Source organism: Vigna radiata, chromosome 2, assembly GCF_000741045.1.
Source record: "Vigna radiata var. radiata cultivar VC1973A chromosome 2, Vradiata_ver6, whole genome shotgun sequence".
In the NCBI taxonomy this organism is placed as follows: Eukaryota; Viridiplantae; Streptophyta; class Magnoliopsida; order Fabales; family Fabaceae; genus Vigna; species Vigna radiata.
Genome location: NC_028352.1, coordinates 23,995,663 through 24,018,547, shown reverse-complemented (window position 1 = coordinate 24,018,547; position 22,885 = coordinate 23,995,663). Strand labels below are relative to the sequence as shown.

The following is a 22,885-nucleotide window of genomic DNA, read 5'->3' as shown; positions in this document are numbered from 1 at the left end:
ATTTAATTGAATTTTCTTTTTTATGACCATCTTTTTCTTTATTTTTAGTCATAAGGTTCAATTTCACTTTTTACCACTCTTTTATAAAATGTTTTGATTTCTAATTTTTGAATAAGTAACACAAACAATTTTTTTTTAATTAATGTAATTAAATACTCGACAATTTTCTTACTATGTTAAAATCATACTTATATTTTTTTTTCTTCAATATATGATATTAAAAAGATAGTATGACTTCTATCTATTCGCTTTTTTATTTGTTAAATCAATTTAGTAATTTTAATTAAATAAGTACACAACACAAATTTAACTTTTTGTTTAATTTAATTTATACATATCTACATCTTGAAGTTATGCATTCACAACTTTTAATAATGAAGAAGTCGTTTCACTAACTCACGACTTCAACATGTTCCAAATAACACAAAATTGGTGTAAACCTTCCATGACTTAATCACAATTCAAAACACAAATGAAGTTATGCCAAAATGGCATCACTTTGCTTTAAGAGATAAAAAAAAAATTATTATATTTAAACAAAATCGTCTTAACATGTTACAACTTTATGTAATTCGAAATAGTTTAATGTTTACACGATTTTAAGTCATTTCCAACAAAATTGCTTGAAACTAACATGACTTTTTTTTATTAGAAAGTCACTGGCACAACTTGTCCAACTTCAAATTTTTTGAAAAACTTATTCCATTTTTTAATTTCATAAAAAAGTTACCCAATAAAAAAAGTTCGAATATTCAACCTCTATATAAATTTTTTTATTTCATTCTTTTTTTAGATTGTTTACATAATTCAAAACAAAAGCTAAAAATGATTTTTATATTGTTTAATTCAAAAGTTAAAAATGACTTCCAGAAGTTAGAAAAGGTTAAAAAATTCCAGATTGCACAATTAATAAGTATTCGGCTTTCAAACTGCACAATCCAGAAGTTATTTTCGGCTTCCGGATTCTACAACCAGAAAATCTTTTTTTTTTAGAGAAAAAGGTTATTTCCAGATCATATGGGGTATAAGAAAAAATGAAGGTGCAGGAAGAAGCTGCCCATCTGAATTTAGTGATAGATAATCAGGTTTGAAGACTATGGCCCAATAACTTGAACTAAGACACATGGGCTACATTTGATTTGTTCAATGTATCAGTTTGATTTTTAAATGTGTTATTTGTTTTCAATCCATCGCAAGATGGTAACTCTACACCATATTCTCTAAGGCTGATTGCCATGTTTTATAATAGTGAAAACAGATGATATAGCTATTTGTTCTGTAAACATGAACAATTTATATTCATAGATGTTGATGTTTAGCTCCAGACACAAAACTATATCCAGATAAACAACTACTTTAAGATGTAATGTTAATAATCCCAGAGAATAAACAAAAACATAAAAGCTCCCCAGCCATAAATCATTCATCAATTTGAGGCAAGTCGTTTAAAGAATGAAAAGTAAGTGAAAACTGGCTAACTGAAAAGATATTGAAGTAGAGCTAGTTGCATGCAAACAATTGATAAGAGAGATGCAGACATAACATTTCTTTTGAATGTGATATCACATGGACCTAACAACCACTAGGTGATAACATATTCTGCAAATCAGTTCAACATATGTTGTTATAAATGCACTAGTACATCTGCACTCTTAGCAAGTTGTGTGCCACACCAGAACTAGTGATTCTGTGAACTTCAGACATGGAATCTGACAGTGGTAAACAGCAGCAAAAGGACACATTTGGATGCTTCAAGTTGGTTGCCTTAATTGCTCTATGCTTTGTTTTAGTTTCTCCAGCAGGTAAATTACACAACTATATATGCAAAACACAGGGAAGTTAGAGTTGTAGATATAGTTTGTTTGCTCAGGGATTCATTGTAAGTTATTTATCTTGTTGTGATTGTAGAATCATTTGATCCATTGGATCCAACTGGGAATGTGACAATAAGATGGGATATCATGTCCTGGACATCAGATGGATATTTGGTAACTTCTGATCATTCTATCATAATATGCATGGATTATATGTTTATGAATATGAAAAGGTCTCCAAAAGAATGCTCAAATCATGCATAAAATGATAAGTTGTGTTAAATTTTGTAGGCCACTGTGACATTGTTTAACTTCCAATTGTACCGCAATATTATGAATCCTGGGTGGACTCTGGGGTGGACATGGGCAAAGAAAGAAATAATATGGGCCATGATGGGGGCTCAAGCCACAGAGCAAGGAAACTGTGCCAAGTTCAAGTTGAAGATTCCTCACAGCTGCAAGAGGGACCCTCAAGTTGTTGACTTGCTACCTGGAGCTCCTTTCAACATGCAGTTCACCAATTGCTGCAGGGGTGGTGTGCTTACATCTTGGGGACAGAACCCTTCAGGTGCAGTCTCTTCATTTCAGATTGGTGTGGGGCTCTCTGGCACCTCCAACAAGACAGTCAAATTGCCTAAGAACTTCAAATTGTTGGGACCTGGACCAGGATATTCTTGTGGCCCTGCTAAGGTTGTTCCATCCACTGCAATCCTCACAGATGATCGAAGGCGAAAAATGCAGGCATTGAGTATGTGCATACATTACTAATTCCCTTCATTCACTGTATCTCTGTGATTACTGATGCGTTGCTATTATTGCCAATTAGTTTAATTTTCACACACAGTTAGCTTAAAAAAGTTTACACCCAACTAAACCAAAATGTATATGACATTAAAGTATTCACAAACTAACAATCTTATCATTCATGACAATCTATGATTAGATGACTTACTAGAAGTCTTACATAAAGTAGAAATAAGACGACTATACAGGATATACAGTCGTCTTACATAATTCATCTCTTTTATTTTTATGAATTAGAGTTTATTTTAATCAAATTTATTTTTTGCTGAATTTATTGTTCTATTATCGGTTTGCTATCAGATCATCCAATATGTATATCTCGGCCTGAGAATGCTTTATACTTATCATTCTGATTGAATGCTTAGATGATTCTATCTTATGGTTTTCTATGCAGTGTCTTGGAATGTGACATGTACTTATTCACAGTTTCTTGCCTCCAAGAACCCAAGCTGTTGTGTTTCTTTGTCATCTTTCTACAGTGACAAAATCACAGGTTGTCCACCTTGTGCTTGTGGTTGCCAGAATAACGATACTTGTGTCACGTAAGCCGCCCTTGTAATTTTACTTTAGTCTTTTCTCCTTTTAATTAGTACTGACATACAACTTTTATCTTACAATGATGGGCGTGCAGGAAAGACTCAAAGATCCTGCAAGAGAACGTCACCTCAACTCATCGAAAATCAGACATCACACCAAAACCATTGTTACAGTGCACACACCACTTGTGTCATGTCCGGGTGCACTGGCATTTGAAAGACAACTATCAAGACTATTGGCGTGTCAAGATTGCCATTATCAACTTCAACTATCGATTGAATTTCACCGATTGGTCTCTTGTTGTGCAACACCCCAATCTCAATAATGTAACCCAAGTCTATAGCTTTGAATACATGCCACTCCTTCCCTATGAATCCATAAGTGAGTTCTTACAAATGGACAGCAAATGGTTGAGTCTTTTTCTGTATTAGTGCTTTGGAAGAGGTTTCCTTAATACTCTGCTTGCTGATTTGTATATGCAGATGACACAGGCATGTTCTATGGTTTGAAATATTACAACGATCTGTTGATGGAAGCTGGGCCTAAAGGGAATGTTCAGTCTGAGGTGCTCATGAAGAAGGACAAGAACACATTTACTCTCAAGCAGGGTTGGGCATTTCCTAGGAGGGTCTACTTTAATGGTGATGAATGCATGCTGCCACCTCCTGATTCATATCCTATGTTGCCAAACTCTGCCCACAAACCACCAACAACTCTTAAATTGATTGCAACCTATGTGGTTTTCACATTATTTTTTCATTTGATTGTAACACATTTTTGAGGTATAAGAGAGGCTCTTTTTAGTTTGAAGCTTACAGCTTAGAGAGAGGAGTTAGCTGGCAGATATGCAAAATGGAATTTCTTGTGAACTCTTATACATATCAAATGAATATATTCACTCATAANGTGACATTTTCTCTTCGGATTGTTAGTCATTATTTAATTAGAAGAATAAGGATGAGAACAAACTAACGAGTATATCAACCCTTACTGCAGAGTATATCCACAAATCGATTTTCCTTTATATATTCAATGAACTGTTCTTTTTTGCATAGTACTTTTTACATACAATGTAAACCCATCTGCATATGTTTTGGGATTGTAAAAATGTGAAAATGAGTATATAACAAATGACTTCAGAAACCTATAATTTCGTCTTGGAATCATCATCTCAACTCAACACTAAAAATAAATTGGATATTTTATAATCTGAAAAAATAATTATCATCCAAGCAAGTAACTTACAATAATTATACAAATCAAAAGCTAAAAGATGTGTCACTTATACTGGGTAAAATGCAATCCCCACGGTGAATAAAGGACAGAATTCTTGTGGCAAGCATTTATGCATCTGTGATACTTTTTATTGCCTTGGTAGCAGCTTCTATGCCTTTTTGAGAATGGGGATGACTTTATCTTTCACAAGCTGGTGCAGAAGAGAGAGATACATTGCTCCAAGAGAGAAGATGGTTCCTCCATATTCTCTATGATTGATTAAATAACAATTAACAAAGAAGCTAAAGTGGCTATGAGTGTACTTAGCACAGAGAAAACTAGTTTAGAACTTGCATTTGGCAGCCAAGGGTAGGCATCTGGAGGAGGCATAACACAGTTATCCCCATTGAAATAAATCCTTCTCGGGAATGCCCATCCCTTATCAAATGTGAAGGTTGATTTGTCTTTTCTAAGTAAGATTTCTGATTGAACGTTCCCAAGAGGTCCAGCTGAAGAAAGAAAATCATTGTAGAACTTGATTCCCCACAGCATACTTGTATCATCTGAAAACCCATGTCCCAAATCAATTACATAAGACTGGGATGTTTTCTTCACAATATCATCTAGAAATATGTGTATGAAAGAGAGAACTTACTCAAGCCCTCATAGGGTGTTAGTGACTTGTACTGAAAACTGAAGAGCTGGGTAATATTATCTAAATTGGGATGCTGCACAACAAGGTTCCACTGAGAGTAGTTCATTCTGTAATTGAAATTAGTAATTGTGACCTTCACCCTCCAGTACTCTTTGTAATTGAGTTTCACATGCCAATGCACTCGAATAGGACACATGTGGCTGGTGCACTGAACTAAAGGTGTGTTTGCACCTTTGCCTGATGCTGATACAACTGAAGCTAAATGCGGTGAATTTGGTCTATAAGACAATCAGAAAGATAAATCATAAGAATGGGGAATGATGAAAAAACTACTCAGGAAAGTACTTTGAAGAACTACTACACACAAGAAAGGAAGGTTTCAAATATGTAGGAATAGATAAATTGTATACTTACTCTACGCAGCTGCCAGATTCTGTTTTGTTTTGGCAGCCACAGGTGCAGGTTGGGCAGTTTACTACTGTGTCATTATAGAAGGATGAAAGGGAAACACAACAACTCGGAGTCTTTTGAGCCAGGAATTGAGAATAAGTGCAGGTAATATTCCAAGTCACTGCCACAAAATATTCAAGTTTAGTTGAAGAGAAGTAAGAATTTGGATTTCTTACTCTGAATAATGTACAAAGCATAAATTATTATTCAGTACATGACTACCAACTATTTATTTCACCAGAATAATATCCATTACATTTACAGAAGCAATGATGCTAATATGAAAAATGAAAATGAAACGTTGAAAGTGAAAAAGATGGACAGAATAAACTTTCATGACTAAAAGTAATAACAAAAGTTCAAAAGAAACTTCAATATAACAAGGGCCTGTATGTACATATCTTATATCTAGCTAGAAGCTTGTCTTAGAAGAATGTTTAGAAAGACAAACGAATATAAGAAGGATTTTGATTAATTCAGTGTAATTTTAAAGTAACTTACTCATGGCTTGGGTGGTTCTCCTCTTGTCACTGGTAATAAATGTAGTTGGTTTCACAACCTTTGCAGGACCACAAGTGTAGCCAGGTCCTGGTGCTTTGAGGGTAAAATTTTTAGGCAGTTTGACCGTTCTGTTTGTGGTTCCAGCAGAACCAACACTAATCTGGAAAGAACTTACTGCACTACTGGGGTCCTGACCCCATGAATTTAGGACACCCCCTTTGCAACAATTTGCAATCTGCTGGTTGTAAGGAGTCCCTGGCAGTAAATCCACCACTGTTGGGTCCTTCTTACAACAATGAGGAATACCTGCTTTGAACTTTGAACAGTCCCCTTGCTCTGTGGTTTGGCTTCCCATCATGTTCCAAATTACTTCTTTTTTAGCCCATGTCCACCCTAATGACCATCCAGGGGACTGAATGTGGCGATATTGTTGAAAGTTGTACATTGTAACAACAGCCTGCTCATCAAGCCATACAACAAGGTTCAATATGTTTCAAGAAGCAGAAACAGATCATAGAAGCCTAATTTCACTCACAATCAAATCTAAAAAAAACAATTGGTTACTGCTTCTTTGACATGTGAAGTAATTCACGATCTCAATGAAATCAGAGGTGAATACAAAATGTCAAAATAGTAATAACCAATTAACCATAGTAAAATATACCCACTCAGACAAACTTTTGCGTCCTGTTCAAACAAAAATCAAGCTACAAATAAGTTCAGTCTTACATAATTCTCATTGATTTTAGAAAAATTTCCAAGGTAAGAGTTATACTGAGTATTTAATATACATTCAAAAATCTGTGGTCACTTACAAGATAGCCATCTGGAGTCCAGCTAATGACATCCCATTTGATTGTTATATTGCCAGTTGGATCAAGCGGATCATAGGCTTCTGCAAACGAACAAGCATGAAATATTGATGAATTTTAAATTAATCTGAAAATTTTTCCAACAAAATACATCTGACTCAATTGCTTTCGAGCTGGAGATTAGAGACTTTAACAGATATAGTAAAACACTAAAACCAAATATAGATAAAAGTGTAATTTGTATCCATGAGCAACCTCACTTTCTCCAAGTTCAATAAAGAAACAGTCTACTTATCTAAAGTAGTTATCAGATGGGTGTAACTGTACTAATCTATAGTTCTATTAATAGACACCAGATCACTAATATGCAACAACTAAGTGCTTAAAATGTAATGAAAAATTCATTTAAAAACAAAAATATCGATTCCATCTTTCCCTTTCTTTGATCGGTTAAAGTGCCAAACAAAAAACTACGAACCGACACAAAGAAGTGAGTATCCAAATTGACTTGGACCCGTCAACTAATATACAGATCAATGCAATAAAATGCCCTTCAACTTCCTCAATCACAGTTCTAGCAAAAGAACCAAACTTTCGAGAAAATGGGAACTCGGTAACTCAGAAATAGAAACAGAACCAAAAACCAAATTATCAATGTACATGTAGGAAGCAAATTTGAGCTCCATGCAAACAATGAGAGGAAGCCAATACCTGTAGAACTGAATGAGGAGAAAAAGAACAGCAGGAGCAAGACTGCAAAAAAACCACGAGGGACAACAGATCCAATGGCAGGTAACATTTTGTGTTCCATTTCTTGATGCAGATTTTATATGAAAATGTTGCTCAAGTTCAAGATCTGCACCAAAAAGGGAGTGAGAGCAAACAAAGATGTAGACCTCTCAGCTCTCTAGTTCCATCACAAAGCAGAAGCTTTGGTTTCGAAATGAACTGAGTCTGTCATGAAACTTCATGTAATCACTGTCTTTATTGTATAACTGTAACAAAACTGTTTGGAAGATCTGATACAAACACTCATCACCAAATATCAATTTTGCCCTTTAATGACAGTTAAGAATCTACTGAACCAACATGGTTAAATTTTTACAGAGTCAGGTAGTGTCTTTTATATTCACAGTAGGCTTTGTTGATTCAGTGCAGAGTTATATTTGTCACTAAAAAATTACTTAAATAAAAATTACAAATTTAACATTTAATATACAAATGCATTTGTTTTATTGAAATTTTAGCTGTTAAATTTTCGAGCCAAGATCTTGTTTTTTCTCCGTGGCACTTAAATTTGGAAACTTTTTTAGGTCCCATTTGAATACTGAGGTGATTGTTGCATCCTATTTATTTAGGGATATTGTGGGAATAAGAAAAGATACCGACAGAAAGAGGAAGATGTGAAGGAAAGAGAGGTGCATGGGTTTAAATAATTAAAAAGAAAAGTTGAAAAATCTCCTTAAACTTGTCGGTGAGATGTTTGCTACAATGTTTTACATAATAACTCTACAACTTGTTCTCAAGGTAGATCCATCCCTCACAGATGATTGATTAGATAGCAGTTAGCTATCTTTTTGTTTCTTCTGAACATGAACATTATTTTAAGGATAATGTCATTGATGGTTTAGGATTATTTATAGATGTAAAAGATGATTAATGTCAACATTCTTTCTTTTTTTTTTCTTTTTTGGAAAATTAAAACATATTGAAAAAGGCTATGTTAATTAAGGTTAATTAAAAGTGTAATCTTCTTCTAAACCCGTGTTTATTGATAGATTTTTTAACGGAAGAAGTCTTAAAAAGATATAATATTAATAAGATGTGAATCTACCTATTTATTATTAGGGTTGAATTGTTAATGGTTTGTTTCAAATTCGTGTTAAAAGGATAAAATTTCTCAATTTTTTTTTTCTCTGTTTCTCATTAGTGTTTTCTGATAATTTATGTCTTCGTTTTATTCCACTTGACACGTTTTTCTGTGAAAAAAAAGGAAATTTGTAAATAATTTGATTTTCTTTTAATTTTGAAGACCCTTTGAAAGTGGCGGCAGCAAAGTAAGCATGGCTAAGCTCTTCCTCCTCCGATTTGGGAACTAACCAAACAGATCAGTTTCTAGGGTTCTTGGTTCCATCGAATTAGGGATATTTTCTCTATGCAGGAATGGATAGCAGTAACTCGGAACAGGCCGTGCTTGATGGAAAACTCTACAGACACCTCAATTCTCTCATCGTCGCACATCTTCGGGACAACAATCTCACCCAGGCAAGCCCAATCTTCCTTCAAACATAACCTAACATGCTGAATGAATGCATTTATTTATCTTAGATACCAATTTTCATTTTTATTTATAAAGCAAATACAATGCTTACTAATTTTTCTTCAGGCTGCAAGTGTTGTTGCTTCAGCAACCATGACTCCACTGAATGTGGAAGCCCCACCTAACAGGCTTCTCGACCTGGTTTCTAAGGTTCTGCCTTATTTCATTTGACCTTTTACTGGATAAATTTCTCCTAAACACTTTCAGGAAAATGAAATGCATTGTCCCTTTATTAGCTAAAATCAACTTATCTTAATTTTAAAAAATTTGAATGGAAGTTTTGATTGAACTGAAGTGTATAAGCTGATTTTTGTTTGTGGGATGAGTACAACTTATTTTACTCTTTTTTTTTTCTGTAAGTGTTTAGACGGAAATTTGTTTAGAAGGGATATACTTTTTTTCTGTGCAGTATGATCCTTTCTTTTTGGTCTAAGAAAATAATAACAGGGTCTTGCAGCGGAAAAGGGCGACGTCACGAGAGGCACTGATTTCTCTGCCTCACTGCCCCTACCTCACACAGCAGCTATTGATTTCAGGCAAACTTCTAAAACTACATTTCTATTGACTATCAAATATAATTTGTTGTATTTAATTTCGAGCAAGACTTATAAGTTATTTCAGTGTAGCGAGTAAGTTATTTACATGAATCTTAAGTTGGCCATAGTTGACAATATCTCATGCTCTCTTGAAAATTGCGTTTTGTTTATGGTAGCACTGCGCCTGATATGAAAGGTTCCTCAAAGAGCTTCCCGAAGCATGAAACGCGGCACCTTTCGGAACACAAGGTGTGCAATATAGTTTGATATTGTATACATTTCCTGCAATAATAATTCGATGTAATACAAAAATGAAATGTTGTTTTGGACTGATAGGCTTAGTTTCTAGAATATTGCCAGATGTGCTAGGTTTAGTGCTGATGGAAGGTTTGTTGCCACTGGAAGTGCCGATACTTCAATAAAGCTATTTGAGGTGCTGAATTTTTATTTTTTTTAGTATTTGGAAGCTTTGCCTTTTATTTGACACATTGTGTGAACTTGATCTTCTGCTTGTCGCGCAGGTTTCAAAGATCAAGCAGATGTTGCTGCCAGAGGCAAAGGATGGTCCTGTGCGGCCTGTCATTCGAACATATTATGATCATATACAAGTGTGTTTGAACTTTCTAATATATCACTAACAGAATTTGTTTGGTTATTTTTATGATATTATTGGGTTATGTTTAGATAAATTTTTCCTTAAGTACTTATACGAGAAGAAAAAATAAATAAACTTTTCTCATAAGCTAGAATTAGTTATACATAATTTAAAATAAGTTTGTTAGACAATGATAGATTTCTTTTGAGATACTAAAGTACATAGTGATGCCTAACTTAAATTTTATAAAAAAAAAAAGTTTCTTAGAGAAGTTAAATACAAGAATGTCCACAGATCAACTACGCATGACCTAATTTTAACTTTTAGAAATTTATTTCATTTTATCTTCTTATTTTCTTCTCTTATTTTAGCCTATGAAGTAGCTATGGTTAGTAGTTGGTCATGAGTTCGATCTGTAAACAGTTTCTTTGCGTATGCAAGTATAAGTTTACGTACAATGACCCTCCTCTATACCTTTGCATAGCAAGGAACCTTTTGAAGCTAGATTATGCTAGTTTGTTTTCTTCTCTTACATGTGCTTATAGTGAAGTTTATCCAAACAGAGCCTCTTTTTCATATTTATTTCACTGATCCTGTGGAAGTTCGTAGTTGAGATTATTTTTGGCTTGACAAATTTACTTAGTCTAAGCACTATGTATCAAAATGCCAATTTGTGTCTTGGTTGTGGTGGATCTTTTTGACTCTAATACAAAGCGAGTTTTGGAGGATGCTTATTTTCTGATTTTATTAAGCTTTACTTTCCAAATTTGAGTTTATGAAATGATCCTTGGAAATTGAAATTGTGAAATGTATTTATTTTTCTTATATAAACATGTATAATGCAGCCAATAAATGATCTGGATTTTCATCCACAAGGTACTATCCTGATTTCTGGAGCCAAAGATCAAACAATAAAGTATGTTTTTGCTCCATAATATGCATTTTATTCCCATGTTTCTGTCCTTTTATTGAAAATTCTCTTACAATCTGACATGATGAGTTTTATATTTTTTAGGTTTTTTGATATTTCAAAAACGAATGCAAAGAGAGCATACAGGGTTATCCAGGTTGTTTTGCCCTACCTTTAGGCATTAGCAATGAGTAAGCAGATATGAGAATTACATATAAACTCCCTAATTAAATATGCAGGACACACACAATGTTCGATCTGTATCTTTCCATCCATCTGGGGACTTTCTGCTGGCAGGTATTTATTTTATCACATCTTTCTTGTTTTTTTTTTTTTTTGCACAAAAAATCAGTGATGATAGATATGAATTTCTGACAGGAACTGATCATGCAATTCCACATTTGTATGATATAAATACCTTTCAGTGTTATCTGTCATCAAATATCCCAGAGACCAGCCCTAGTGGAGCCATAAACCAGGCATGTAATTATCTTTTTATCAGTATCACAAACTGTGAATTACCTAACACTACAGTGATGCTGATTATTTCTGTCTGATTCGTAGGTCAGATATTCTTGTACAGGTGCCATGTATGTTACAGCATCTAAAGATGGTGCTATTAGGTTATGGGATGGCATCACAGCCAATTGTGTGCGGTCAATAACTGCAGCACACGGAACAGCTGAGGCTACCAGTGCAATTTTTACCAAAGATCAAAGGTATCAATACATTTTGGTGCAAATATTGGACACAGCAAAAACCATGAGTGATACTGTCACTAATCACTACCTGCTACATCATGATCTATGCCTGGAAATGTGGTCCTAGTGATGATTTTGAAGGAGGTGTTTCCTTTATTCCAAATCGTATCAACATCAAAATTCGAAATCTTCAATGAAACTCCTGTTTACTACTGAGCTTTTGTTTATCTAAATGAATGCAATTTTTGCTATAGATGTAATAAAAAAATCACCAACCAAGAAAAAATGAGCCAAAGTTGTTGCATTTTTTACTTGTCCGTTGCTTTTGATGCAAGGATATAGCTATTGATGCCCATCGAGACCAACTTGTGACAGTTTCCTGAAGTTCTTAATAGGCTTAGATCTTGTAGACATGTAGTGATTTAACTGTCTCATTTCTAGGTTTGTTCTCTCCTCCGGGAAGGATTCTACCGTAAAGCTTTGGGAAGTCGGCTCTGGAAGATTAGTCAGACAATATCTTGGAGCTATACATACCCAGCTAAGGTGTCAGGTACATAAATGATAGATACATAATACGTTCTATTCGGTCAGTTAATCTTGGTGAATTTATAGTCATGAAGAACTGCAGACGCTTGTATTTTTAATTTGCACTAAGAGATATTTGTGTTCATCTCTTTTTAGTAAGTTAATTCAGCCTATCAGTTTTAAAATTGCTTCTCTTAATTTATTGTTACCATCACAATATACAGGTAATTATTGTTTTGTTGGGTACATATGGAAGAGCAGTTTATCACAACAGAACCTCTATCCAAAACCCACATCGCCTAGCCGTTAGTGCAGGTGATATTTTTATCCATATTCTGATAGTTACCTTTGTGTGCACTCTCTGTTGCAGGCTATTTTTAATCAGACAGAAGAATTTATTATATTCATAGATGAACTGAGCAATGAGGTTTGTTCATCCATTTTCATTTTCTCCATGTTTACCTGTGGTGGTGTTAGCTTTATTAATTGGATTGATTTGATTTGAGGCATCCGGGTAATACATTGCAGATCGTTATCTGGGATGCAATGACGACAGAAAAAGTTGCAAAGTGGCCTTCTAATCATGTTGGTGCACCCCGCTGGCTTGAACACTCACCAGTCGAGTCAGCTTTTATTTCCTGTGGAACTGATAGGTCAGTTCGGTTCTGGAAGGAGACTGTATAATAAAGGGGAGGAGGCTGAATGCATTTACAGACAGTACTAAAGTTATCACTGATTAGAAGTTAACTCAGGGAACTCCTTTTTATTTTTGTTTAATCTCTGTTATTAGTAGCCTTGCACTGCAGAATAGTTAAGGCTTTCAACGCTTGGAATCAGAAGACTACCTATCTCCACCGATGTGATCTGCTCAAATTTTAGAACGATTCTAACTGTTTCATATTTTCATCAAAGAAGCTTAAAGTTGGCTTGAATGAACCTTGGCGGGTCATTATGTCTTGGAGCTGGGTATACTCACGGGCTCTTCATTTAGAATGTTATGATCAACGTTATCAAACTCGCGAGTTTATGTAATCTCGTGAGAGTCGAGTAAACTCAATTCGTAAACTTATAAGAGTTTACTTCAAATAAAAAAATATTATATAAATAATATCTTAATTCAAATAAGTCTACAAAATTATATAACTTTAAATAAATAAAATTTATAGATATATAGTTCATAAAAATAAATATTGTAAAACATAAATTTGGATTATTGTAATTAATTTTGATGCATTTTATTAAATATATAATAAAAAAAGACTAAACGATATTGTTTTTCTTAATTTTTTTTCTTTTTTTAAGTTCGTAGAATCATTTCAAATTCGCGATTTTATACGATGCTATCGATTTTACAATTAATTCTATTGAGTTTATGCAAAAAAGAGTTTACTTTTGTTTAATTCGAAAGTCATGTTTAAGTACGTAAACTCGTAAGAGTTTAAGAATTAACTCGAGAGTTTGATAACCATGGAGTCTGTATATTCCGCATCATAAATGGATGTACCTTAATTTTTTATAAACAGGTTGGTCTGCACAAGTTAAAATACATTAGTATTATTTGACATTTATTTGCATAATGATAATGTATTCAGTCTACTAAACAATGCATAAGTTTATAGAAACTAGAAATGTTAGGTTGTGGGTTGTTTGTGGTGTCTGTGGTTCTCTGTATAGTTTGTGGTCGAAAATCCCCCATTCAAATTTTACCAGAAAACTTAAATCCAGAATTCTGACGACTGCCAGAATTATGACTTTAGCCACATAATTGACTCAAGCAATGGTAATTGGATTATTGATGAGTTACATATGAAGAATAAAAGAATATTTTTTAAAAGTTTTTTAATTTACTTGTATAAGGCATGCTCTGTAGATAGGTATGACCACGACCAATTATAATTACTAGTATTCTATAAACATCATCCTATGTTTATCACGTCTTCTATCATCAACTTTCATACATGTTGCATCTTCTATGTTATAATTACTCTGAAACATGTTATATTCGTCATACTTGCGGTAGCTGCTATATTTGTTATGATTACTCGAAATATTTATATTTTATGCTTAGATGCAGTATCAAGTCCATTCAAAATTTATCATACTTGTTATTATATTTGTTATCGTAATTGTTATCATAAGAAAAAGACTTTTGTTATATAAACTTTTTTATGATAATAAATATGACTAAAGTCATACTTTAATTAGTTTAGGTTCAAGATTTCATGAAGAAACCAAATGAACATTATTATTTATTTATTTTGCTTAAAAAGGTTGTGTAGATGGAAAAATTTGGAAAGCAGACTCGACTATCAATATACTACATTTTTCTTCCTATATACTCTTATAAAGATTTCAATATCTTAAAAAGGTTTTTCTTCCTATACCAAGAAAACAAATCGTTAAATTCAATATACACTCCGTACCCTTTTTACGTGTTAGATCCAACAAATTTAAGGTTTTGATTAGATCAGAACATTGCTTCTGAGTTTTTTTTTTTTTTTCAATTGTTTAGCTGCATGTGATGTCTCATAAACATTAGAATAAACATTAAACCGTCTTTCTCAAGATATTAACTATTTGAAAGTTTTGGTGCATAATGTAATTGGAACACTACTACATAGAACACACGTTCGAAAGCTTATAGATAAAATTTAAACTTTCCATTGTTATATCTAGACATCCAGTGAATCGACTAGAATTTAACAATCTTTTTAATTTTTTTTTACAATCACAGATACAACAAAGTTTAAATTAACTGTAATCAATATATAAAAATAAATTAGTAATATATATATATTATTATTATTATTATTATTATTATTATTACTTTATATGATCTGAGGCCGCTAAGGACAATCCTTTGCCTCTGGTAGAAACATCTGATTGATCTTCGAACCCTGTTAGAAAAGCAGAAGATTAAGTTCAGAAACCCTGTCAAATGAAGAGCAAAACATCTAAATTCTAAATAACATATCAGCACCTCAAATAGCTTTATTTTTGTATCAGTACATCCGGTGGCAACAAACCTTCCAATAGCACACCTGGAACTATTCTAGAAACTAAGCTGATCAGTCCAAAACAACGGGGAGATGTATACACTATTAAAGAATATATCTTGTGCCCCGAAAGGATGCTTCGAGAAGCTCTTTGAGGAACTTTCATGTCAGACGCAGTGCTGCCGTAAACAAAACGCAATTTTCAAGAGAGCATGTGATATTGTGACCCACGGATGACTTAAGATTTCGAGTAATTAACTTCGTTTCACTCGAATGAATGAACTTCTAAGTCTTGCTCCATATTAAATACAACAACTTATGTCTGATAGTCAATAGAAATGTAGTTTTGGAAGTTAGCCTGAAATCATTAGCTGTTGTGTGAGGCAGGGGCAGTGAGGCAGAGGCAGAGAAATCAGTGCCTTTGGTGATGTCGCCTTTTTTCTGCTGCTAGACCCTGTTATTATTATTTACTTGGAGAAAAAATGAGAGAGACATACTTCCTACAAAGCTCGATTTCAGAAGCACATCAAAGAATCTCGATTGGGCAAGGGCAATTCCAGAGTACTAATATAAGTACGCATCAAGTCAAAACTCAATTTTGATAGTCATTCGTTGACTCAAATTCATCCCACCAAAACCAGAGTTCCAACCAACATCATATGCAAAGATCAGACCACTAAACCAGAGACTCCATGAATGACCTCACGCTCTTCACATCTTCATCCCTTTCAGCAAACTTCTGCGGTTTAAAAAGTTTCCACAGTCCAGCGGGATGCTTCGTCTTAACTTGAACACCACGCCCAGAAAACCTTCCATAGATCTTTTCACACTCCGGGTATGGCTTCACATAAAGATTATAGAACCTAAGCCTAGAAGGCATAACCAAATCCTTCAACCCAAACTCAAACCCAATGGCACCCTTCCCCCTCAAACACTCCACCACACTGTACCTAGCCACAATCTGCTTCTCAAAATTCACACCCAAGTATTTAGGCACATCAGCCAAACACTCCACACTACACTTCATCCTCTGAACCAGAAACTCAACCTTCCTTTCAACATCCCCAACCTCGTAACAAATCACCCTAGGCTCCTTCCAAATAACCTTCAGAGCATCCCTTCGAGTCAAACCATACCCACACAAACAATCCACTCTTAATTTCACCTCAAAACACGCTCTCATCAGACCCGAACCTATAACCCTCTCTTTGATACTTTCCCTGCATTTCAAACTCTCTATCAGTCTCAAACACCGCGTAAGCTCTCCAATTTCCATCCCCAGAATCCTCGGGTCCCGCGTGATCTCTATCCTCATCTCACGATTGGAAAACCCTAGCTCCTTGATTTCCCGAAACAACGGCATCAGCCTCTGCTCAACACTGAGTGCCAAAACCCTAGGAAACGAACGGACAACGAGGTCAACCTCGTCCCGGGGAATTCCGAACCCCGCGAGAAAATCTATCACGCTCGCGATTTCGTTCTCGCTCGTGACAACCACGTCGGGGAACCCTTCCAGAATACTGGCCACGGTGGCGTCGGAAAACGCGAAATCGGTTTTGAGCGCGTTGAGCTTGGGTGAGAGTTGGAGCGGGTCGAGATGTAACTTTGTGGAAGAGAGGAGGAGGTTGAGGAGGGTGGAAGGGGAGAGTGTGGGGAAGCGCGTTTGGAGATGGGGGAGACGGGATTGGAGGGTGTGGTGGAAGGAATGGTGGAGGAGGGAGGGATTGGTTGTGAGGAGCGAAACGAGGTCGTTTTGGGGGATGCGGAGGGAGAAGAGGGTGGTGAGGGAATGGTGGAGTTGAGGTAGAGGAGAATGGAGAAGGGAAGGGTTGCGGGAGATGAAGGAAGGGATCAGGGAAGAGGGGAAACCGTACTTCTGGAATAGGTTCGCCACCGCGATTTTTTTTCTGTAGTGGGAGAAAGCGGAAGTGCTTCCGAGGAAACGCGCGTTTGCATATTTCGCGCCCAACGTCATTCTTTGAGCTGCCAAAAGCTGTCTGTGCCCTCAACCGTGATTTTGTTTTCGTTGTGGTTGTGGTATTAAGCCGGTGATCCCTAAAATTAATAGTATCGGTATATTCGATTAAACCAACTCATAATTTTGGAAGTTAATAAATTCATTAAAAGTGCCTCTATAAGTTTATAAATAAACTAGTTTGTAAATACAAAATAAAATAATTATATAAATTTTATAATATGAGTAAAAGTTAGTCTAAAATAATATATGTAATTGTAATTTTAAATTATAAAATTCAGTAGTAGGTTGCGTAAAGAATTTTTACGAAAAAAATCATGTGACTTAAATATGATAGGCTTAATATCTTTTTTGTCCCTCTTTAGGGAGATAATGATCAAGTTTGTCCTACTTTTTTTTTAGAAGTTCAATTTTGTCTCAACTTTTGAAAAAAGTGTATAATTAAGTTCTTTTTGGGTCACGGCATTAAATAATTAACGATCCAGCTGACACGTGTAGTCATCTGTCCAACGTGGCTGTTTCAGTTCAAAACTTGATTATCTAACTAAGGGTAAATATGTTATTTGAAAAAATGAAAAAAATAAAGGAAATGTCATTTGAAACGTACCTGTTGTATTTTGATGGTGCTGGTTTTGATTAGAAGCAACAAATCTTTGTTAGGCATCAAGGAAAAATCTTTGTTCTGCAACTCCAAAAATTTCTCCCAGCATTTTTCGTAGTTCTGGCCACTTTATTACTGTAATATCACTAAATAACAAGTACGGATTAACCCACCTCCCCTACAAGCATCACCATGGGACGAATGAGAAAATCCTTTGGTCCAACTTTTTGAAAACCAAGAACACCCTTGGAAAGCCATTCCTATTTCTCCCCAAACATTTTCCAAACGTCAAAGACCAATTGGGAGGAAACCAAACCCTAACCCCTTTTACCTTTTAACCAGTGCCACGTGAACATTATTGAAAATCACATATTTACCCTTAGTTAGGTAGCCACATTTTGAACTGAAACAACCACGTTGCATAGATGACTACACGCGTCAAGTGGATCGTTAATTATTTAACGCCATGACCCAAAAAGGACTTAATTGTATATTTTTTTCAAAAGTTGGGATGAAATTGAACTTATGAAAAAAAGTAGGACAAACTTAAACATTACTCCCATAAAGAGAGACAAAAAAAGGTATTAAGTCAATTTGATAAGTTCATATACAAAAGTTGTATAAAAAATATATTCTTAATGTTGTATGAAGCATTTATTCTTAAATGTAGACACACACACAATTCAACATCTTATAATGGTTTAAAAAATATTTGAAATTGTTATTATCATCTCGAAGTTTATATAAAGAATATCTTGTGAAAAAAAAAATATTGAAATAATTAAGAGAATGGTTATATTTTCAAACAATTCTTAATCTTTTAGTTTGTGAACAAGAATACTATTATATTTGTTAATAACTTAAAAGAGTGTTTATTATTTTATAATAATCTTAGGCTATTTTATAATCATCTTAAAAGAGTGTAAACAAAGTGTTTAATTAGGTATGGTTCGGTTAAAAAAAAGTAATTATGTTTAGTAAAAAAATTATTTTGTAAATAATATTCAATTTTAATTTGTATTATAAAATATATCAAGGTAACAACCTTAAATATTTGGTCTTAGTTAAGAATAATTGTATTTCAAATAATATTTGATATATCATTAAAAGAGTAGTTAGGTCTAAATAATATTTAACGTTTAAACTATAAATAGCTATGTCAAAATAATACTTATCTAGTATATTGAATCAATAATTTATGGGTAAAACTTCATCATAGTAACAATAATTGGATGTAGCCTAAGTTGTAAAACACACCCGTATAAAAATATCTTGTGTAAATCTCATTCAATTCTTATATAGAAAAGAGCTCAACATGAAGTAGAGAAGGTGGAAAAGTATTTGAAGTTTGTGATTTTGAATTAAAACATGATATAGAAAAAGTCAATATTATGATTAATGCATTGAGAGAAAATCACCTTTCATGTCCTCATCATTGATCTAAGAATCATTATTGTTATAAAATTCAAGAAACTTAATCATCAAAGCTTTAATGTGAAGAAAACAAAGTTTATATTAGACAAACTTATTCCAAACAATTTTTTCTTTAGAGTAATATTTGATGAACAACTCATACACAACTTCAAGTTTGACAAATCCACTCTTAAAAACAATCTTCAAAACTTGTTTTCATAAAACTCGCATTCTTAAGTTAGTTACATATTAGTAGTACATGCAATGTAAAAATATAAGAATTGAATATTATTCATAAGGTTTCATGTTTTTAGAGACATATGTTAGTATTATTTTATCTTCCGTCAAAATGCATCCTACACCTCTTTAAGTATCATAAAATATCTAAAACCCTTAGCATGAGTGTAGTGGTTAATCTTGCATTCAATTATAAGAAACTTTATTTATATATTTCATCACATACAAAAGGTTGTCTTTTCCTAGTGAGTTTATTTAAGGATAAAACTTAATGAGAAAACATCTTAATAATTTCTTATAATAACCAACTAAACCTAATAAATTCTCAATATTTTTAACCATTTTAGTTCTCTGACACTCCAACACAATACTCACTTTATCTAGGCCTTTAGAAACATTTTCGACACTTGATTTTCTAGGTATCTCAATATGGCAAGTCCTAATAATTTCACTTCATTTAATTACAAATCACACTTCTCAAGTTTGTCAAACAATTTCTTTTCTCTTAGAACTTTTAAGGCAATTATAAAATGTTTTCATCTTGTTTTAAGGGTTTTTTAGCATATTAATATATCATTTGTGAATACCATTACAAAGTTATCTATGATATAAAATTTTTATTAATATGATGCGTAAATATAGTTGGAATATTAGTCACACTAAAAGGTATGAACAAATATTCATAGCATTTGTACCTACTCTTAAAGTCAAGTTTGGTATTTCTTTAAACTTTATCCTAATAAGTTGGTATTTCTTTTTATTAGAATAAAGTTCAACAAATCCTTGATACTTTTTTATTAAGTGTTGTTTAACAACAAAGTATGATCTTGAAGGTAAGTTTTTGAAACAAATCTTGAAATATTTTATATGCTTATTTTGTGTTACAAAGAATATTTTCACATTTCATATACCAATAATATCTTTTAAATAAAAGGCTATATTTCATATACCAATAATATATTTTCATATTTTATACGCCAACATGTCTTATGTCAACTTTGGAAAGGCTATATATATAAAGGATAGTAACTACTTTCTTCAAAGCTCTATGTAAAGCAATATCTCATGTTAAAAAAGAGTTAAATAAAACTAGAGTTGTCAAAACGCTTCCAATTTTAACACTCAAAGCCTTAAATCTTTTTATGCCATGAGCTTTTTTATGAGAACATTGTTTATATTCATCATAAATCGTTATTGGATCAAATGTTTACCACTAGGCCAAAAGTTATAGTCATTATTCAAAACGCAACCTTTTCTACCTAAGGATGACAATGCAAGGCAGGGCATGCAGGTTGACTCACAGGCCTATAAGAAAAAATGTGGGGCAGGTTAAGTAGTTTAGGGGTGTTGTTCCCTCCACCTCCCCAATTGCTCCTCCACCTCCCCACTATTTTCATTTATTTCAAAAATATTTTATTCAAGTTATTTGAGTCGAACATGTCGGTAAGTTAAAACATAATATAATGTTAAAAATTATAGATATTAAATGTAAAAAAAACACACATATATATAAACATCTTTCTAGAACAAAATTTTACCATTTATTAAGTAATTTGAAGAAAAAAAATATATTGAACAAAAATAAGATTGAATCAAACTTATTTAAGGGAATATATCACAAGTTCAAATCTGAGTCATTAATGAGCCATGCAAATGCTCCATTAATGCAAAGAGAGAAAGAAAAAGATTGTTAAGGATAGTGGGGAGGTGTGGGGTATTTTTGGAATAAAAGAAAATAATGGAGAGGTGTGAAATATTTTTGAAATAAATGAAAATAGTGGGGAGGTGGAGGAGCATCTTAGGGAGGTGGAGGGAGCAACACCCGTAGTTTAGCCTATTGGCCCACCTAAGCCCACTCTGCATAACCTATATCTCGCACAAGCTAACAACGAGTTGGCCCGCATTGATTTAAATTCCTAAAATCCATTGACACCAACATAACACGTCGTGTATCTTTCTTCTAAGAAACTTGCTCATTTGCATGTGTAATTTGCCTTAACTATTCCAAGAATGAGAGATTTGTTAAAACATCTTTCAAAAGGCTTTTTACATAACACGTTAAAGTTGAAGTTATGTTTGACAACTCTTCATAAGACACAACTCTTAACATTTTTGCTTAATAGTGTGTTTGTCTTGCTTTAAACTTCATTTGTATGAATCTATTGAACACAAATTTTTGAAAAACTTTCAAAGTTTATTAAAACATAATTCAATTCTTCCTTATTATGATTTTGACTTATTTTCATAGTTTTTGTCTGTACCTTTATGTTTAAGGAAAGAATCCAAAAAAAAACCCTTTTTTATACATTGAAAACTTATACAAAATTACATAACAAATATGAATAAAAATATGGAAATGGGAGGTTTTATAAGAAACTATGTGATTTTATCACAATTTATGATCACTTTATTAGATGTTAACCAATTTATACAAAAAATAACATTTAATTTACATAAAAGTATTGTCATGGTTTAGGGTTTAGGGTTTATAAGAAACTATGTGATTTTACCATAATTTATGATCACTTTATTAGATGTTAACCAACTTATACCAAAAATAACATTTAATTTACATAAAAGCATTGTCATGGGGTATGAGAGGATATATGAAATAGAATTCTGTGAAGGATGGAGAATATGGTTAACAATTTCAAGCTTCCAAGAGAAGAAACTTCTAGTTCCCGATGATAATTCCTTGTGGAAGAAATTTAAGCATGTGTTTGTTTTACATGATTTCCTATAGTTAATGATGAAAAGACAAATATAACTCATTTTTTTACACGATATAAAGGAAAAGAAAATGTGAATTTGCGAAATTTATGAGAAAAGAACCTTCACAGTACGTATGTATGCATGTATAGATATATATTGAAATTTTAGTTGTTGGAAGTCTCACTTCGATTAGAGATAAGACCAATTTATAATATACAAGTGAAGTGCAAACCCCACTTTATAAGCTGGTTTTGTGGGGTTGAGTTAGATTAAAAACACACTTTTGTGCAAACCTCACCTTATAGGTTGGTTTTGTAGGGTTGAGTTAGGCTTAAAAACAAACTTTTTAATATTAATCATATAAATATTTTCTGAGCTTTTAATTAATTAATTAATGCTTTTAATTGGATAAATTAAAATTATATTTACATGTTAAATTATTATATTATAACTAATAATTAAAACTTTGGAAGTATTAATGATTTAAATTACAATTCTATTGTATATTTACATCTCTAAAAAAAAATATAATAAAAAAATAATCTTTTAAGTTATATTTTATTTTAAACTTATAGA

General features: G+C 33.2%; 4 protein-coding genes across 6 annotated transcripts; 2 read left to right on the top strand and 2 right to left on the bottom strand.

Annotated features, from left to right (window-relative positions):
• Window positions 1-1,613: 1,613 nt before the first annotated feature.
• Window positions 1,614-4,224, top strand: LOC106756166 (COBRA-like protein 4). The gene is made up of 6 exons (XM_014638467.2): window positions 1,614-1,802; window positions 1,909-1,988; window positions 2,106-2,562; window positions 3,013-3,160; window positions 3,250-3,536; window positions 3,638-4,224. The coding sequence occupies exons 1-6, from the start codon at window positions 1,703-1,705 to the stop codon at window positions 3,934-3,936; spliced, it is 1,371 nt and encodes a 456-aa protein (XP_014493953.1). The 5' UTR covers window positions 1,614-1,702; the 3' UTR covers window positions 3,937-4,224.
• Window positions 4,225-4,338: 114 nt separating this feature from the next.
• LOC106756165 (protein COBRA) lies at window positions 4,339-7,836 on the bottom strand. The gene is made up of 6 exons (XM_014638466.2): window positions 7,500-7,836; window positions 6,792-6,871; window positions 5,977-6,433; window positions 5,440-5,596; window positions 5,026-5,303; window positions 4,339-4,933 (listed from the first exon to the last, which is right to left on the bottom strand). The coding sequence occupies exons 1-6, from the start codon at window positions 7,597-7,599 to the stop codon at window positions 4,650-4,652; spliced, it is 1,356 nt and encodes a 451-aa protein (XP_014493952.1). The 5' UTR covers window positions 7,600-7,836; the 3' UTR covers window positions 4,339-4,649.
• Window positions 7,837-8,665: 829 nt separating this feature from the next.
• Window positions 8,666-13,327, top strand: LOC106775850 (cleavage stimulation factor subunit 50). 3 transcript variants are annotated; one of them, XM_022778878.1, is made up of 15 exons: window positions 8,666-8,845; window positions 8,950-9,053; window positions 9,175-9,258; window positions 9,556-9,644; window positions 9,821-9,893; window positions 9,994-10,077; window positions 10,166-10,252; window positions 11,085-11,155; window positions 11,255-11,306; window positions 11,389-11,446; window positions 11,528-11,628; window positions 11,714-11,868; window positions 12,292-12,400; window positions 12,746-12,802; window positions 12,904-13,327. In XM_022778878.1, the coding sequence occupies exons 2-15, from the start codon at window positions 8,952-8,954 to the stop codon at window positions 13,057-13,059; spliced, it is 1,278 nt and encodes a 425-aa protein (XP_022634599.1). In that variant the 5' UTR covers window positions 8,666-8,845; window positions 8,950-8,951; the 3' UTR covers window positions 13,060-13,327. The 3 variants fall into 3 exon arrangements, with proteins under 3 accessions (XP_022634599.1, XP_014518562.1, XP_022634600.1); XM_014663076.2 differs by having other exon boundaries at window positions 8,667-9,053; XM_022778879.1 differs by lacking the exons at window positions 8,666-8,845; window positions 8,950-9,053 and having other exon boundaries at window positions 9,172-9,258; window positions 9,566-9,644.
• Window positions 13,328-14,738: 1,411 nt separating this feature from the next.
• On the bottom strand, window positions 14,739-17,498 carry LOC106755387 (transcription termination factor MTERF15, mitochondrial). The gene is made up of 2 exons (XM_014637537.2): window positions 15,356-17,498; window positions 14,739-15,272 (listed from the first exon to the last, which is right to left on the bottom strand). Exon 1 carries the CDS (start codon window positions 17,344-17,346, stop codon window positions 16,048-16,050), a length of 1,299 nt encoding a protein of 432 aa, XP_014493023.1. The 5' UTR covers window positions 17,347-17,498; the 3' UTR covers window positions 14,739-15,272; window positions 15,356-16,047.
• Between the last annotated feature and the right edge of the window lie 5,387 nt (window positions 17,499-22,885).